Source organism: Pteronotus mesoamericanus, unplaced genomic scaffold, assembly GCF_021234165.1.
Source record: "Pteronotus mesoamericanus isolate MK-2021 breed Mesoamerican mustached bat unplaced genomic scaffold, CSHL_Meso_final contig_164, whole genome shotgun sequence".
In the NCBI taxonomy this organism is placed as follows: domain Eukaryota; kingdom Metazoa; phylum Chordata; class Mammalia; order Chiroptera; family Mormoopidae; genus Pteronotus; species Pteronotus mesoamericanus.
The window spans coordinates 500,407-515,837 of record NW_026555065.1 but is presented as its reverse complement, the minus strand read 5'-3'; the positions used below and the strand labels follow the sequence as shown (position 1 = coordinate 515,837).

The following is a 15,431-nucleotide window of genomic DNA, read 5'->3' as shown; positions in this document are numbered from 1 at the left end:
TTTGCAGTATAAACTTGCTGTGGGTTTGCTCTCACAGCTAGTTTCTTTAAGAATGGCCAAAGATTAGAGGACTCATTCATTATTGTTGCTTTGCTTAAATAATAACAACAACAACAATAACAACATACTCATTGTAGGCAAACTAGTGTTATAGAAAAATAGAAAGAAGAAAATAAAGCAAATTCCTAGAGCTAACCACTACCATCTAAAGAGAACCACTGTGCACACTTCAGGGAACATCCTTCCAAACACTTTTCTGTCCATAAATACAAGCTGTTAAATGTAACACAGTTTTATATAGATGGTGTTACGAGATTTATGCTGTTCCATAACCTGCTCGTTTCATTTAACAACATGTCACGACACCGTTTCCTGTCAGTAACCACAGATCCATAACATTTTTAATAGCCGCACAGTACAATTTTGCATGGGTGTACCATAACCTAACCAGCGGACTCTCTAGTGCCAGAAATTTGGATGGTTTCCAATTTTTCTCTGCAACGTGCTAAAGAATATTGTGCAGCCTTTTTCAAATGTGCACAGATTGCCTAACAGTAAATATCTAGAATAGCTGGGATAGCTGGAACAAAGAAAAGGTTCAGGTCACTCACTGAATCCGAAAGCCAAGCTGGAAGGTCGCCATGGCAACCCTTTCCCGCAGCACACGGAGTGCCCATTAGTCATAGCTCCAGCCAGGGAGGTGGGTCAGAGCCAAAGGGGAACAGTCTGTTTTCGTGCAAAATTACAAACCAAAGGCAGACAGAATGTGAGGTAGCATTAATGCAGAATTCAGATGGCTTGGGGTGCAACGGCGATAATAGCCACCATTTATTGAGTGCTTGTTATCTGATAGATCCCAAGATGTTTCATCCTCACAAGAGCCACTGATACTTTCATTATCTTCATTTAACTGATAAGAACATTCAAGTTTAAGAGATTAGGCAATCTGTCAAAGGCACACAGTAAATGATGGAGCCAGGATTTGAAATTGACAGACCTCCACTCCTCAGAATTCTCCTTATCCTTCTCCCTCTTGTCACCATCCCTGAGATCCCCGATCCTAACTCCCCAGCCCCCCTTAGTCTTCATCTGGGCTCTTCTTCAAGACCGCCCTGGCCACCTATCACTCCACACCCTCCACCACCCCCACACTGAACAACAGACAGCTCCTAGAATTAGGTGCTCTCCTGACCTCTATGCCTTGGTTCCTGCTGTACCCTTAGCTCAGAATGCCCTCTCCCGTCCACGGCTGCTGTGCTCCCATTTAGTCTTCAAGACTCAGCTCAAGTTGCATTCCTTCAAGAAGTCTCTCCTGACTCCCTACTGTGATGTCCCTCCTCTGTGTTCCCCCAGAACATCTGATTCTACCTACTCATCCGATGTGCTTTGTGTCCATTATTTGTGTCAATCTCTTGGAAATGTCTTGTCTGTTTCTCCATCCCCATATCCTGCCTTAGCCTTGGACACAGAGCAGGTATTCAGTAAACGCATGCTGTGAATGAGTAAGTGATAGAGTATATTCACGTCCACTCCCCATTCCTGCTCCCAGCCCAAGGGCCGGCTGTCCCCCACCAGCCACCCCCTGCCTCGCTGCCTCTCCCCTGGCTCGTTCCCCAACATTGCCCCACAACACCTCATCCTCCTCAAGACTGGCTCACCCCTTTCTCTCACAGTTGCTGTTCTTTCCATTTCAGGGAAACCGAGGTAGTGGGCGAATCCTCTGCATCACCCCTCTGCCCTCACCCCACCTTGGTCCGCGTTGCCCCGTCAGTCCCACGAACCTGGCTTTTTCTCATCTCTTGGGTCCTCTGTCTGTGCTCCTCTCCTCCGGGAGGCCTCAGAGCTTTGAAACTCACCTCTCTGCCTCCTAAATTGATCTGTAGCCTCCACTTCACCTCCAAGATGTGGTCACTTGTCTTTAAACTGCAAATCTGTGCAAATCAAATTCAACTTGTCTGAAAACTGCTCTTGTCCTCCCCCCTCCCTTCATGGGCGTCGCCACTTCCCAGCCCCCGGGAGATGGCGCCCCCAGATCCCAGCTCTCTCCCTGTGCCTGGACGCCTGACCTTTACCGCCAGGACCCCAAATGCAGGGCTCCCAGCCGAGCCTGGCACGGGGGTGGGGGCTGCCCACACTGCACCCCGAGCACTTAGCCCTTGGGAAGGAGCAGTCGCTGGTTACTATGTGCAAATTTGCCCAGGGCTGTAGGTCTTGAGATTTGTCAGATTTTTTTAGGTGAGGTCCATTAATGTTTTTAATGTTTGCCTAGTTTTGTTTTGTTTTGTTTTTTTCTTAATAGACTTTGTTTTTTAGAGCAGTTTGAGGTTTATAGAAAAACTGTGCAGAAGATACAGAGAGCTCCCATATGCCCCTTTCCCTCCTCCCCCAAGTTTCCTCTGTTATTAATATCTTGCATTTCTGTGGTACATTTGTTACAACTGATGAACCAATATTGATATATTGTTATTAACAAAAGCCCCTAGTTTATACCAGAGTTCTCTATCGTACGTAGGACGGGCTTCGACCAAGAATGTCATGTATCCCCCATGACAGCATGATCCCGTTACTGCTAAAACACTTTAGAAGCCCAAAGTCTCTGCTTCCCACCCTCTTTCATCCCACTCTGCCCCTTGTGTTCCTTGTCTCTGCCACAGTCTGTGTTCACCCCTTCTCACCTCTCTGTGCCCCTTGGAGTTTCCCAGCTCCGCACGTGGACAGTTCCTGGTCTGTCTTATCTGTGACAGGTGAGACATGAGCTCCTGGAGGCGCTCAGAGAAGCCTGAGGAGTCCAGAAGCCTGAGTCTCCTCAGTGCCTAGGACGTGGCTGGAGTGCTTTGGGGATTCACTAGGCGCCGAGTCAATGCCTGTACTGCTGACAGCAGGCAGAGAACATGTAGTAAGGGACAGGGACCTGGGCAAATCTCAAGTTTCAGTAGCTGCAGGGAGGAGTGAGCAGGCGTCCCGGCAAGCAGTTGTAGGGAGGGGAGAGCCGGGGACAAGCCCAGCTGTGGGTGGCAGGATGCTTGAACCCCTAGCAGGAGCGAGCAGAGGTCTCCAGGGCAAAGAGGAGGAGCTGCCTCTATGGAGCGCCCTCATGCCCAGCTTTCCCTTCCCTCCTGCCCACGCGCAGCCTCCTGAAGGAACGTGGGTGAGCGAGCAAGCATGGGAAACATTTGAGAAGGAAAATAGAAACTTCTCCCTGGTGGGGCTGCCCTCGCCCCCATGGCAACCTGGGCTCCCTCCTACCACCTCCTGCATAGGCACACAGTCCCCAACTCTGCCCCCAATTAGCCAGAAGAAGACACATACCTCCCACTCTGCTAAAGGAGCTCAAAGGGGTGACTTGCTGTTCCTATAGCCTGTCTGTGTGCCTTTGTGCAAGCTGTTCCTTCTGCCAGCTGTGCCCTCTCCAAACTGACAGATTCTTTCTGATCTCTTATGCTCCCAACAAATATCTCCTTCCCTGTAAAGCTGTAGCCTGCCCTTGCTTCTCCCCAAACCTGACTGCATCCCTGTCCACATAGTTCCATACAACTCTGTTTTCATCTTGCACACAGCGTGTAGAGCATCTAACCCATCCAGTCACAGGTCTGAGCATCTCCCTTGTCCTGCAGGGGCTCCCCCAAAGCTCAGCTTGTGGTCCCACCACTGTGTCCCCAGCTCTTGGTGCAATGCCTGGCACAGAGACTCACTGTGTGGATGGATGGGTGAAGGGATGGACAAATGAACGAGTGGAATGACTGTTCTAAGTAAAACAGTCAGCAAGTTTGTATTGTCTCTTCTTTTATATAAAAGCAGATCCAGGCCCCATCTTTAAGAAATTTAAATTGTGGCCACTGAAACAACCAACCTAAAGAATCAAAGAATATGTAACCAAGATAATAAAAACGGCCGTTCACTGAGGTGCTACGGGCCAGGTACTACGCACAGAACCTCATGTACATCATTTCATTCCCTCCTGCAACTTATGAGTTAGGGATGAGATACCAAGGCTGAGAAGTTCAGCAACGTGCTCAAGGGTTCCAGCTGGTGCTTAGAGAAGCCTGCACTGGAACGCAGCTGGCCTGGAGTCTGTGATTGCCACCCTCCCACTGTGCCTGGAGGTGCTCAGGGAAAGGAGAGAGCAGGGAGGTGGAACGGAGAGGGCTCCTTCCGGGAGGGCTGGACCTGGAAGGCAGCCGGAGAGTGGACAGTGAGAAGGTGTTCAAGACCCCCGGCCAGGCTTCAGGCCTGGCCAGAGTGGGGAGATTCCCAGCCCGGCCTGGCTGACTCTGGGTGGCCCCCAGCCGGCAGTGCCTGCCGGTCCGCCTGGCCTGCCTTCCCAGCCCCGCCCAGGGGAGAGCTGGGTCTGCACTGAGAACAGTGAGAACCACTCCCTTTTTCCCCCAGGGTGGGGCTCGGCTGGTCACCCTGGGCGTGGACATTCCTGTCTGAGAGCAAGGCCAGAGCAGCCTGCAGATCCCGCCCTCCGGAGCACACCTGCTGAGCGCGTGCCTCTCCCAGACGGCAGGGCCAGCTTCCAGGGCAGGGCAGTGGGGGCAGGAGCAGGTTTCCGCAAAGGAACCCTGCCCTCATTTGCCGACTGGTGGACACGACCCAGAGGACCCAGCTGCTTCCCGCCACTCGGGGCCGGCCCAGTGACTCCTGGCCTTGGAGACGGAAGTGGTTCTGATCCTTCCTAGCTCACTGAGACAGCGCTGAAAGCCGTGGCCCTGTCCCCAGTGACACAAGCACACATGTTCGTGTACACACATGGGCCCATATGTGCACACACAGAATTTTACCTATAATTATTAACCTCAGTTACAAACCCCCATCCTAGGAATTGTTGCAGCTGACGGTCCACTCTCCTGAGTGTGTTGTTATTTATAGTAATAGTAGCAGCACTACTACTGGGAGTAGTAGAAACACTACAGGCATTTATTTAGAATTTGTAGTAATAAGTATATTCACACCCATTATTTCATTTTAGCTTCCCACAGCCCTGACGAGGTAGATATTAATATCCTTATTTCACAGAGGACAGCAATGAATCAGGGAGAACTATTTAGCCCAGGCAAGGTCATATCCAGGAGACGGCACAGGGCAGACCTGACCTTGGCGGCCATAGGTCCCAAGCCCCATGCGCCTCCCTCGTGTCACACCGCATTAGAGGCTCTGAGAGGCTGGGATTCCACAGTTAGAACATTCTCCAAGCTCACGTGGGCAGGCTACTTATTACAACATACCAAGGAATGTTCGGAGGGGCTTCTTGTCCAGCCATTCTTCTGTCTAAATATCTAGAGACGTTGGTCCCCCAAACCCTGTAGATGCATCATGGCATTTGTTGATGAAATTTTTAAAAGCCATCATTCCTTATAATCAGTACAAGTGTTCTGAGACATTAATGCATTTTTTCAAACTTTTTTGACCGTCACCATCAGTAAGAAATACCTTTTGTCATAACCCAGTACATATGTTGGCACACATAACATAACAAACAAATATATATAACTTAACATACATAACAAACAGGAATATCACAGAGCAATACTTACCTTCCCTCTTGGCAATACACTGATATTTTGTTCTGTTATTTTTCATGCTATTCTATTTTTAAATGCTAGTCACAATCCACCGAATCGATTTTATGATCTACTGACAGGTTGTGACCCGCAGTTTGGAAAACACTGCATTAATAGACACAATAATCACAGTTTTAATTAATAGCGAGCTATTTGAAAGTTGTTTGTAATGTTGCCGAGGTGGACATTTGACCGTGGCTGCAGCCAGGCTGGAGTTTATGTGCACATCATGTGTAATGTTGGACAAGTCCCCTAACGTTTTGATACCTCAGTTTTCCTGCCTGTAATGTATAAAATCAATTTTCTATGTGAAAATTAATAATAATAGCAAGTATTTGTTGAAGTTTTATAGCAGTCCCTTTATACGGCTTCTCTGTCTTAAATCATAACCCTATGAAGAAAGTATTACTGTTATTTCCATTTTACAGATGGGGACACGGAGGCATGTGGAGTTAGGTCCCTTGCCCAGGGCTGCAAAGGAACTGGCAAACCGGTCTTTGAATCCCATGGCTTGAATCCAGTACCCGGGTCTGGATTAGCAGGGAAAGACCTTCTCTGCCAGCTCCCTGAGAGGGCACGGTGAGGGTGAACAAGATGAAGCAGGTGGCAGCGTGACCTGCACAGGCTCAGTGCAGAGTGGGTGCGGGCCACCCCCCCTTCTCAGGGAGACTTGTGCTTGTTAGTTGGTTCATATCTGTCGCATCTCTCTTTTTATACATTTCTTGGGAACAGGGACTATCGTATTCATCCTTTCTTCCTGTGTGACAAAAAAAAATTAGAATGGTATGGAAGATGCCCACTTCCCTCACATCTCTGTATCGCAAACCCTTACAATTTTTATGCTCATTAAATTCTCAACGTTTCCTTCAAGCTGCAGCCGCCCGCCAAGAATAATGAACTGTCCATTAGCCCTTACCCTTACTCACCACATGATAAAAACGCAGTGAACATTGGCTGAATGGAGAAATGGCTGAATCATATAATACTTTTGTTGCCTCTCAGTTTCTTTTATTTTATTTTTTCAGTTCCAATTGACATTCAGTCTCAGTGTTGCTTCTTTATGTCCTTAGTCATAGGGGTTCTATTCAGCTAGTCTTCAAATGATTCTCCAGGTTGTTTGTTCTATAATTTTGATGTGGTCGTGGCGGGAGGCGAGCACAGCATTTACCACTCTCCCATCTTGACCGGAAGTCCTATTACCCCTCACTTTTGATGTTTCGTCTGGTCATCCTAACTGGATAGTGCGTACCGTGACAGTAGGGACCATTCTTTTCTTCTTCGTGCCCATGACATTCAGTGGACTCCAAGGAGGACCAGAGGACCAAGGAGGGCAGGTCCGTAGAGACGCAGCTGTGGTCCCAGTACTGTTTGTGGGTTTTCTGGTGTACGTGAGACCGCCCAACCCTGGACCTTCACCTTGTGTCCTGCCACGAGGGGAATTCGTGGAGCGTCACCAGGTGAATTTGTGGTGCTCCTGGCTTGGCGACTTCGGCCTGGAAAGCCAGGAGAACCACTGTGTGCCATGACCCACTCACACCAGCGTTGTTTGCGAAGTATTAATTTTTGTTTTTTAACCTGGGTAAAACGTACATGTGCTTTAAAAAATTATTTTCTTTATTATTCTGTAATTTGGAAATATATAACTTTTTTATTGTGATAAAATGTGCACAACATAAAAGTTACCATGTTAACCATTTTTAAGTGTACAATTCAGTGAATAGTCGCTTGGTTGTTGTGCAACCATTACTACTACCCATTGTCAGAACTTTCCATCGCCTCAAATGGAGACTCTGTATCCATTAAACAATTCCCTGTTCTTCCCTCCTCCCAGAATTTCTTTCTCTCTGAGAATTTGCTTGTTCTGCGTACCTCATATAAGTGGAATCATACATTTGTCCTTTTGTGACTAGCTTATTTCACTTAACGTTATGTGTTCAAGTTTCATTCTTGGGATGGCATGTGTGAGAACTTCATTCTTTTGACAACTGAATAATATTCCATTGTATGTGGAGACGACATTTTGTTTATTTGTTATTTTGTTTATCCTTTCTTCTGCTGATGGACATGTGTGTTGTTTCCACCTTTTGACTATTGTGATTAATGCTTATATCAGTGTTTTAAGAAAAAAGAAAAGCAAATTTATGACAATGAAACATAAATACACTAGATTTTGCTACATAGTTCCAGGTAACACATAGAAACAAATAAAAAAACTCTATTAAGGAACAAAAGTATAACCAAACTACAAAAACCAAAACACACTTGAAGTTCAAAGGATGACTAGCGTTGCTTTAATGAATAGAATTAAGTAAGTGTTTGATTAAGGCCCAGGATGAGCCAGGCACCCACCTGGGTTTCCGAGCATCCCCGAGGGTCAGTGGGGGAATAGGCCTGGGCACGTGGCTTCCCCTGCAGGCAGATATGGCGTGGACAACAGGAGAGGCAAAGGCAAGGTTTCCAGGCCTTCAAAGCCGGGGACAGAACCCCTGGGGTGCGGTGGAGGGGCACCAAGGAGGTGGCAGATTTTGGCTAAATGATATTGGGGGTAGAAGAGGTATTCACTATGGTACATTCTGAGCTCTGCTCTTTCTTTGCTAAACCCAGCTTGAATTTATCTGTTTCTTAGGCCTGTCCTGGGACCTCGGGTTTCTCTAGTTCACATTAATCACAACTATTAAGCAGTCTTAATCCTGAATTTAAACAACCTTGTTAGTCCAAGTTGCTCTGTCTCCAGCAAATGCAATGGATTTGCCTGACCTGGTTCTTCTGTGTATCTCAGGACAAGCACACTCTGAACAGCTTCCGGAAGAGCTGCCACCCTTTGGGTGATGGGGAGCACAGCTGCCACCCTTTGGGTAATGGGGCAGCACATGGTGCAGCGGAAAGTGAGCAGTCCCAGCCCTCCCCTAGCCGAGCCACCTTGGGGAAGTGGCTCCATCCTTCTGACCCTGCTGTGCAGTGTGAGGGGATTGGGTGACCTCTGTGGCCCTCTCTGGCTCTACAATTTAACGATTGCCATGTTCTGATTTAACCACTTCCCTCCAGTGCTCTTGGAGTGACTCAGCAGTCTGAGAGTTTGGCTGTTGTTTTTAAGGAAGCCTGATTATTTTGCCCTCTCAAGCAAGCATATGTTCCATAAACAATCTAAGTCTTGATCCAGCTGGAGTTTGGCTGGCTGACTGGACTTCTTCACTGTGTCCTCTTTCAGGGAAGCAGCCCCAGTCCCCGCTGCCAGAGGCTCCCCAGGCCATGTCAGAACTTTGAGCGAAGACTGGTGACAGGGAGCGGCCGCCCCCGCCTGCCTCCCCAACAGGGCTTCAGGATGCTGAGCCTGAAGCTCCCCAGGCTGTTCAGCATAGACCAGATGCCCCAGGTAGGTGCTCTCACTCCAGCGGTTGAGTTCCAGGTGGTGACGAGGAGATGGCCTCTGCAACAGGGCCAGACGGTGCTGTCTTCAGCCAGTCTGCTCTCTTCAAGGAGTTCCTCCCAGACTCCTTGGGGGATGAGAGCTTCCTATTCCCCCACTTACACCAAATCTGGAATGGAAATGCTTCTGAAGCTTTTTGTGATACAGCCCCTTGCTGTGACATCTGTATTTCCTCTGAAGGGAACTCATTGAGATGACCGGTTCCAGCTGAAGCAACGAGGCCAGCATCATCCTGCTGGAGAGGGCTTTATTTTTAGGACCCTCCCATGGGTACTTGGGCCCAGTCTAGAGGTGAAGACACCCTAAGACGTGCTTTGCTCTTATCCCCCATCACTTGCAGGAAGCCCAGGCCAGGCAGGGGTCACGATGATGAGGAGGGTTGTTGAGTGAGCCTGAGCCCTGCCCCTGGTCTCCAGCGCCTGGGGACTTAAGGGAAGTCATCCCTGAATGCCTGATACTCATTGGCAGTCTGCATTTCAGATAAGCCTTAGGTGAGGCCGGTCTTCTTATGCTCCGTGCCAACTGGTGCAAGCCCTCCTTCCCTTTCAAAGAGAACATGAGTTCATGATGCCCTTGTTATGGTGTCCAGTTTCCTTGCACTTTGACTGGAGAAGTGTTATTTCAAAGTGAGACGTTTCATCTGGAGCGTGTCCCAGAGGGAGGGGAGAGCTCCTGTGCACTCAGATGACCACCAAGCGCTTACAACACTCCTCAGCAGTATGAATGGAAAATAAAAAGGAGATACACTGTCAGATGCCCTCCCTAAAGGCCAGTGAAGCGAGGTGATTCCAGCAAGAGGACATTGAGGAGCAATCAGAGGCGATGCAGAGCTGTTTGGTAGGAGGAGGTGAGGAATGCAGCAGGCAACAAATTTGAAATGAGACTGGGTTCCCCGACTGTTGTGCAGAGCACCTGCCTCGGGTCTCAAAGGGCTGTAAACTTGCCTTTCTGGTGCATGCATTTCAGTGGTTGATTCTACCCACAGGGCACGAGTGCCTGTGATTAGTGGAAACAACGGGTGATGGTCACAAGCGTGTGTTTTGTGATATAGGCTTTGCTGTAAGCCAGCCTTCCATTGCCGCTCGGGTCGTCAGATCCGGGCCTTAAGAACCAGAAGCACTGAGCTGCCTATATGACCACAAGTCCTACAGGTGACACCGGCATGGTGAAATAACAGGGAGCCAACGTAGGTGACTGTGCTATTCACTTGGCTTTTATTAATGCAGATTCACTTAGCTTTTATTAATGTGAATTCACTCAGCTTTTATCAATGCACATTCACTCAGCTTTTATTAATGCAGATTCAATTCAAATCCATATTAACCTAATAATAATAATTACTTAGATGCTATTAGTAATAACATTACACAAGAGGACTGGGGGATAACGAATCCGAGTCCCAGAGTCTCAGTCTACGGGTCCGAGAGACAGCACGGTAGGCAGGGGCCGTCAGCGTCTCACAGGGCAGGATCTCCAGAGCCGGGCTGGCAGCGGGGCAAGTGAAGTCCTCGGTCCAGCAGGGCAGACCTCCGGCAGCACAGCAGTCAGGAGATCGGCATGGCGTGGGGCAGCACGTTGGTGTGTGGAGCTCAGCTGTCTCAGTGTTGGTCTAAAGTCCACCCCAATTATATCTAAAAACCTGGCTCTCAAATGAGCTGTTAATATTGTGGCTCGCAGCCAAGAGTCCCCCAGGGGCCTATCAGTAGTTGTGCCTCTCTTCAGACACATCTGTGTGTAGATATTTGGGGTGTGCTGTCCTGAAAGGCATTTGGCGGGGCGGCTGGTGTGACTTAGGTAGTTTTCTTCTTGAACCGAAATGTCATGGCTGACTGGCAGCCATCTTGGTTGACATGAGTGACACTATCTTGCTTTATATACTTTATCCTGTCTTGACCAGACCAATGCCATTTTATTAGTCTGCTCTCCACAGCAATTCTTTGATTCCTTCACTCATGAAATTTTTATTGATTGTCTATTATGTGCAAGGTGTTACTCTCTGCAGAGCCCAGAGAATAACCACATGTGAATTCTGCCCATGCACAAGCACTGCCATTGCATAGTGGGTTAAGATGTGTCCCAAGAGAGGGACAGATAGGTCCGGAGGAGGGATTGGGGCACATCCATCAGGGCAGAGGAAGGGATGAGGGATGGTCCAGTGAAGAGGGCCCCCTTTAAGATGGGTTGTAAGGGTGGGTAGGATTTGGGAGGTGGGGAGAGGCTTCCAGGTGGGAGGAACAGTGTGAGCAAAGGCCTGGAGATGGGAAACCTCAGGGCAGGTGTGGGACTCTTGGGGTAGGGATAATAGGGGCCTGCTTGGGCATCCGGGGTGTTTTGGTCAAGGTCAGGTTCGGACTATGTGTGGGAAGGAAGCAGGGAGCAGTCTCAATTGGTACTTTTGCTAACCTGCTGAGATTCCAGAGATGAGGAACAGAAAACCTCAGAAGGTTGAAGAACATGTCTTCTCTGTCCCGTTCTTGTAAATGATGGAGATGACAATATCCTTTTTAGTAAAATGGCACAAGTCAGAGGTGGAGAACCAACATCAAAGCCTTCCTTGGGCTCCCACATCCACTGCTGAGCTCCCCAGCATCATGCCCCTGAGGTTCCTGCTGTCGATGGGAAAACAAAGTGCCTCTGCCCACCTGAAGGGTGGTTTTATAGGAGGATTTGGTGGGGGAAGGGGAAAGGCATTTTTTGGTATTAAAATGAATATAAGTATATTAAGGAGAAAAATGCACAATTTGCATAAATATTTAAGTTTGGAGATTTCATGCAAATGTTAAGCTTACTTTTGGTGGACTCCGTGGGTCCCGAGACAGTCTGCAGAGGGCTTTGGGCAACGTACTTAATCTGCCTACCTCCGTTTCCCCATCTGTAAAATGGGGAGTAGTATCTGCTCCCTAGGATTATGGTGAGGATTAAATGAGGGTGTAACTCCTCTTGACATTGTCAGGGTTATAATTCTGACATGTTCCTGGCTGATAGATTACTCACAGGAAAGGCCAGTCCCTCCCTTCCCTTAGAAGGTAGGACTTAGGTATATGCCTCCAGTTTTTAGTCTCCCTCATGCCTAAAACAGGCCTGGACATGTTAGCCAGATATTAAAGATTTGAACAAACAGACCCTGGCCAGTGTGGCTCAGTTGGAGCATCATCCTGTGAACCAAAAGGTCATGGGTTCCATTCCCAGCCAGGGCACATTCCGGGGTTGCAGGTTTGGTCCCCATTCAGGGTGTGTACAAGAGGCAACCGATTGATGTTTCTCTCTCAAATCGATGTTTCTCTCCCTTTCTCTCTCCCTCTCTTATCCTCTCTCTAAAATCAGTAAGCTTGTCCTAGGCTGAGGATAAAAAAAAAAAAATTTTTTTTAATAAACAGCCAAAGGATGGAAAAAATATCTAGGCATTGATTCCTACACAGACCTAATTTAAAGACAATACAGAAACAGCTAGATAGCAAGTTAATATGGAACACAGCATGACACTTTGACACGAAACAAAGGCATTTTGTGTCAAATTGAGAATCTTTTATTAGCGCCAGCCTTGGCCAGCAGGCTGCAAGTAAGCACATGACATTGTCCCACATGCCTTATTAGTTCAGTGGCACAGGCAGGAGGCTTCCCTGAGGTGCTTTGCAAGAATTTCCCAGCTTTGCACTGCAGCTCTGCTGCTTACTGTGGGAACTCCAGCAAGACTGGTAGGTAACTCTCTAAGCCTCAGTTTTCTTACCTATAAAATGGAGATAGTATCTGGTAGGCCAGTCTCACAGGGCTATTGTGAACGTCCCAGAAGAATTAAATAGAACAGTGGGATTATTATGAAAGGAAGGAAGCATAGGCAGGTAAATTGCTGGGAATGGTTTTGGGTAGGTGGGCTTGGGCACCTAGGAGCAAGGAGCCATCGCAACAGGCAACTGGTCCCTCCAGCCCAGGATTTCTGAGTGGGTGCTTGGATCACCACCTTCAGAATTACCTGGGGGCTTATGGAAATACAATAGCACTCTGATTGCAGGCATCTTGGTGGTGGTCTTGATTTTAATCAAAAGGAATGCTTTCAAAATGTCATCATTTAATATAATGATAGCTCTGTGTGTGTGTGTGTGTGTTTGTATAAATAATCTTTATCAGATTAAGGATATGCTCTATTCCTAGTTTCCTAGGATTTTTTTTTTTTTGCTTTAATTAGGAATGAATTTTACAGAACCTTTTTTTCCTATCCATATATCTTGAGTTGGTCTCATTTAAGTTGTTAATGTGGTGAGTTATGCTGATTGATTACTAATGTTAAACCAACCTTGCATTTAAATACAATTTGGTCATGTTGTAATATCTTTTTAATCTGCTGCTAGAATCTATTAACTAATATTTTGTTTGGAACCCTTAAATCTATTTAATGAGTTGGTGAGTAATTTCTCCTTCTTATACTGCCCTTGCCTGGATTTGTGATTAAGATTATGCCAACCGCAAACAGGTTTGAGAATATTGCCTATTTATTCGGTAGAAAAAATTATACTATTAGAGCTACACATTCCTGAGTGTTTAGTAGAATTTATCTGTAAAATGTGTGAGCAGGGCCACCATGTTGCGCACTCCAAGGGAGTACCATTTGCCTTTTTGTCTACATGAATGGCAACCTGTAAAGTTATAGAGGGGACATCTCAATTCTATAGCTGAATTTCCTTTGTGGAAAGATTTTTTTTAATTTGTTGAGATATAATTCACATACAGTACAATTCACCGTTTAAAACTATACACACTTCAGTGGGTTTTAGTATTTTTACACACACAAAGTGTGTTGCACAGAACCATCACCACAATCAATTTTAGAACATTTTCATCACTTTAGAAAGAAACTCTATACCAATTAGCAGACATTTCCCACCCCCCGCCCCCTCCCACACCCCATCTCTGCTCCCAGGCCTATGGCAATCACTAATTTACTTTCTCTGTCTATGGATTTGCCTATTTTGGATATTTCATATAAATGGGATCATACCATAGGTGGCCTTTTGTGAATGCCTTTGCTCACTTAGCAAAATGTTTTCAAGGTTCACCTGTGCTGTAGCATGTACTAGTATTTCCTTAATTTTTTATGGCTGAATAATATCCTACCATATGGCTATACCATGGTTTTTTCTTCATTCATAAGTTGATGGACACATGAGTTGACTCAATTTTTTGGTTATTATGAATATTACTGCTGTGAACATTTGTGTACAAGTCTTTATGTAGACATATTTTTAGTTCTATTAGGGACACACATAGGAGTGAACTGTTAGGTCATGTGGCAACTCTATGCTTAACTTTTTTTATTGTAAAACATACTTAGCATAAAATTTGCCATCTTAACCATTTTTAAGCACACAGTTCAGTGGTATCAAATATATTTACATCGTTGTGCAACTGCCACCACCAGTCATCTCCATCATTGTTGTATCTTGTAAAAGTGAAATTCGGTATCTGTTAAACAGAACTCCCTGTTTCCCCCTCCCCCAGCTGCAGCCAACTACCCTTCTACTTCCGGTCTTTATGATTTTGACTGCTCTAGGACCTCATCTAAGTGGAATCATACAGTATTTGTCCTTTTGTAACTGGCTTATGTATTTCACTTAGTGTAATATCCTCAAGGTAGATTCATTTTGTAGCATATATGTCAGAATTTACTTCCTTTTTAAGGCTGAGCAATACTCCACTGTACGCATCCACCACGTTTTGCTTATCCCTTCCTCCATCGGTCCACACTGGCCTGCCTCTTTTCTCTGCGTTTTAGCTGTTGTGGGTAGTGCTGCTGTGAACATTGGGGGTGCAAATAATTCGGAGGCCCCATATGCCCAGAAGGGAATTGCTGGATTATTTCATAATTCTGTTTTCAGGAGCCACCTTACTCTTTACCACAGTGGCTGTGCCATTTTCCATTTTCACCAACAACTCAAAAAAAGGGTTCCAATTCCTCACCAACATTTGTTTTCTTTCTTTCTTTCTTTTTTTAAATATATAGTAGCCATCCTGATGGGTATAAGGTGGTATCTCCATGTAGTTTTGATTTGCTTTTCCCTAATAATTAGTGATATTGAGTATCTTTTCATGTATTTCTTGGCCATTTGTATGTCTTCTTTGGAGAAATGTCTATTCAAGTCAGTTACTCATTTTTAAATTGAGCCATTTTTGTCTTTTTGCTGTTGAGTTGTAAAAGTTCTTTAATATTCTAGATACAAGTCCCTTATCAGATATATGATTTGCAAATATTTTCTCCCATTCTGTATGTTGTTGTTGGGGTTTTGTTGGGTTTTTTTTTTTTTTTTTCACTTTATCAGTGGTAACCTTTGAAACACAAAAGTTTTAAATTTTGATATTACCTATTTTCTTTTTGTTGTTCCTTATGCTTTTGGTGTTATATCTAAGAAACCTTTGGCTAATCCAAAGTCATGAAAATTTACTCTTAT

The 15,431-nt window shown here is 46.1% G+C and overlaps 1 protein-coding gene across 1 annotated transcript in view; it reads left to right on the top strand.

The window, feature by feature from the left end:
• PAQR5 (progestin and adipoQ receptor family member 5) overlaps positions 1 to 15,431 on the top strand; it is a 67,509-nt gene that overhangs the window by 19,551 nt on the left and 32,527 nt on the right. The window contains exon 2 of the mRNA XM_054565673.1: positions 8,773 to 8,937. Within this exon, the coding sequence (XP_054421648.1) occupies positions 8,887 to 8,937 (51 nt within the window). The 5' untranslated portion in view covers positions 8,773 to 8,886. The remainder of the gene's footprint in view (positions 1 to 8,772; positions 8,938 to 15,431) is intronic.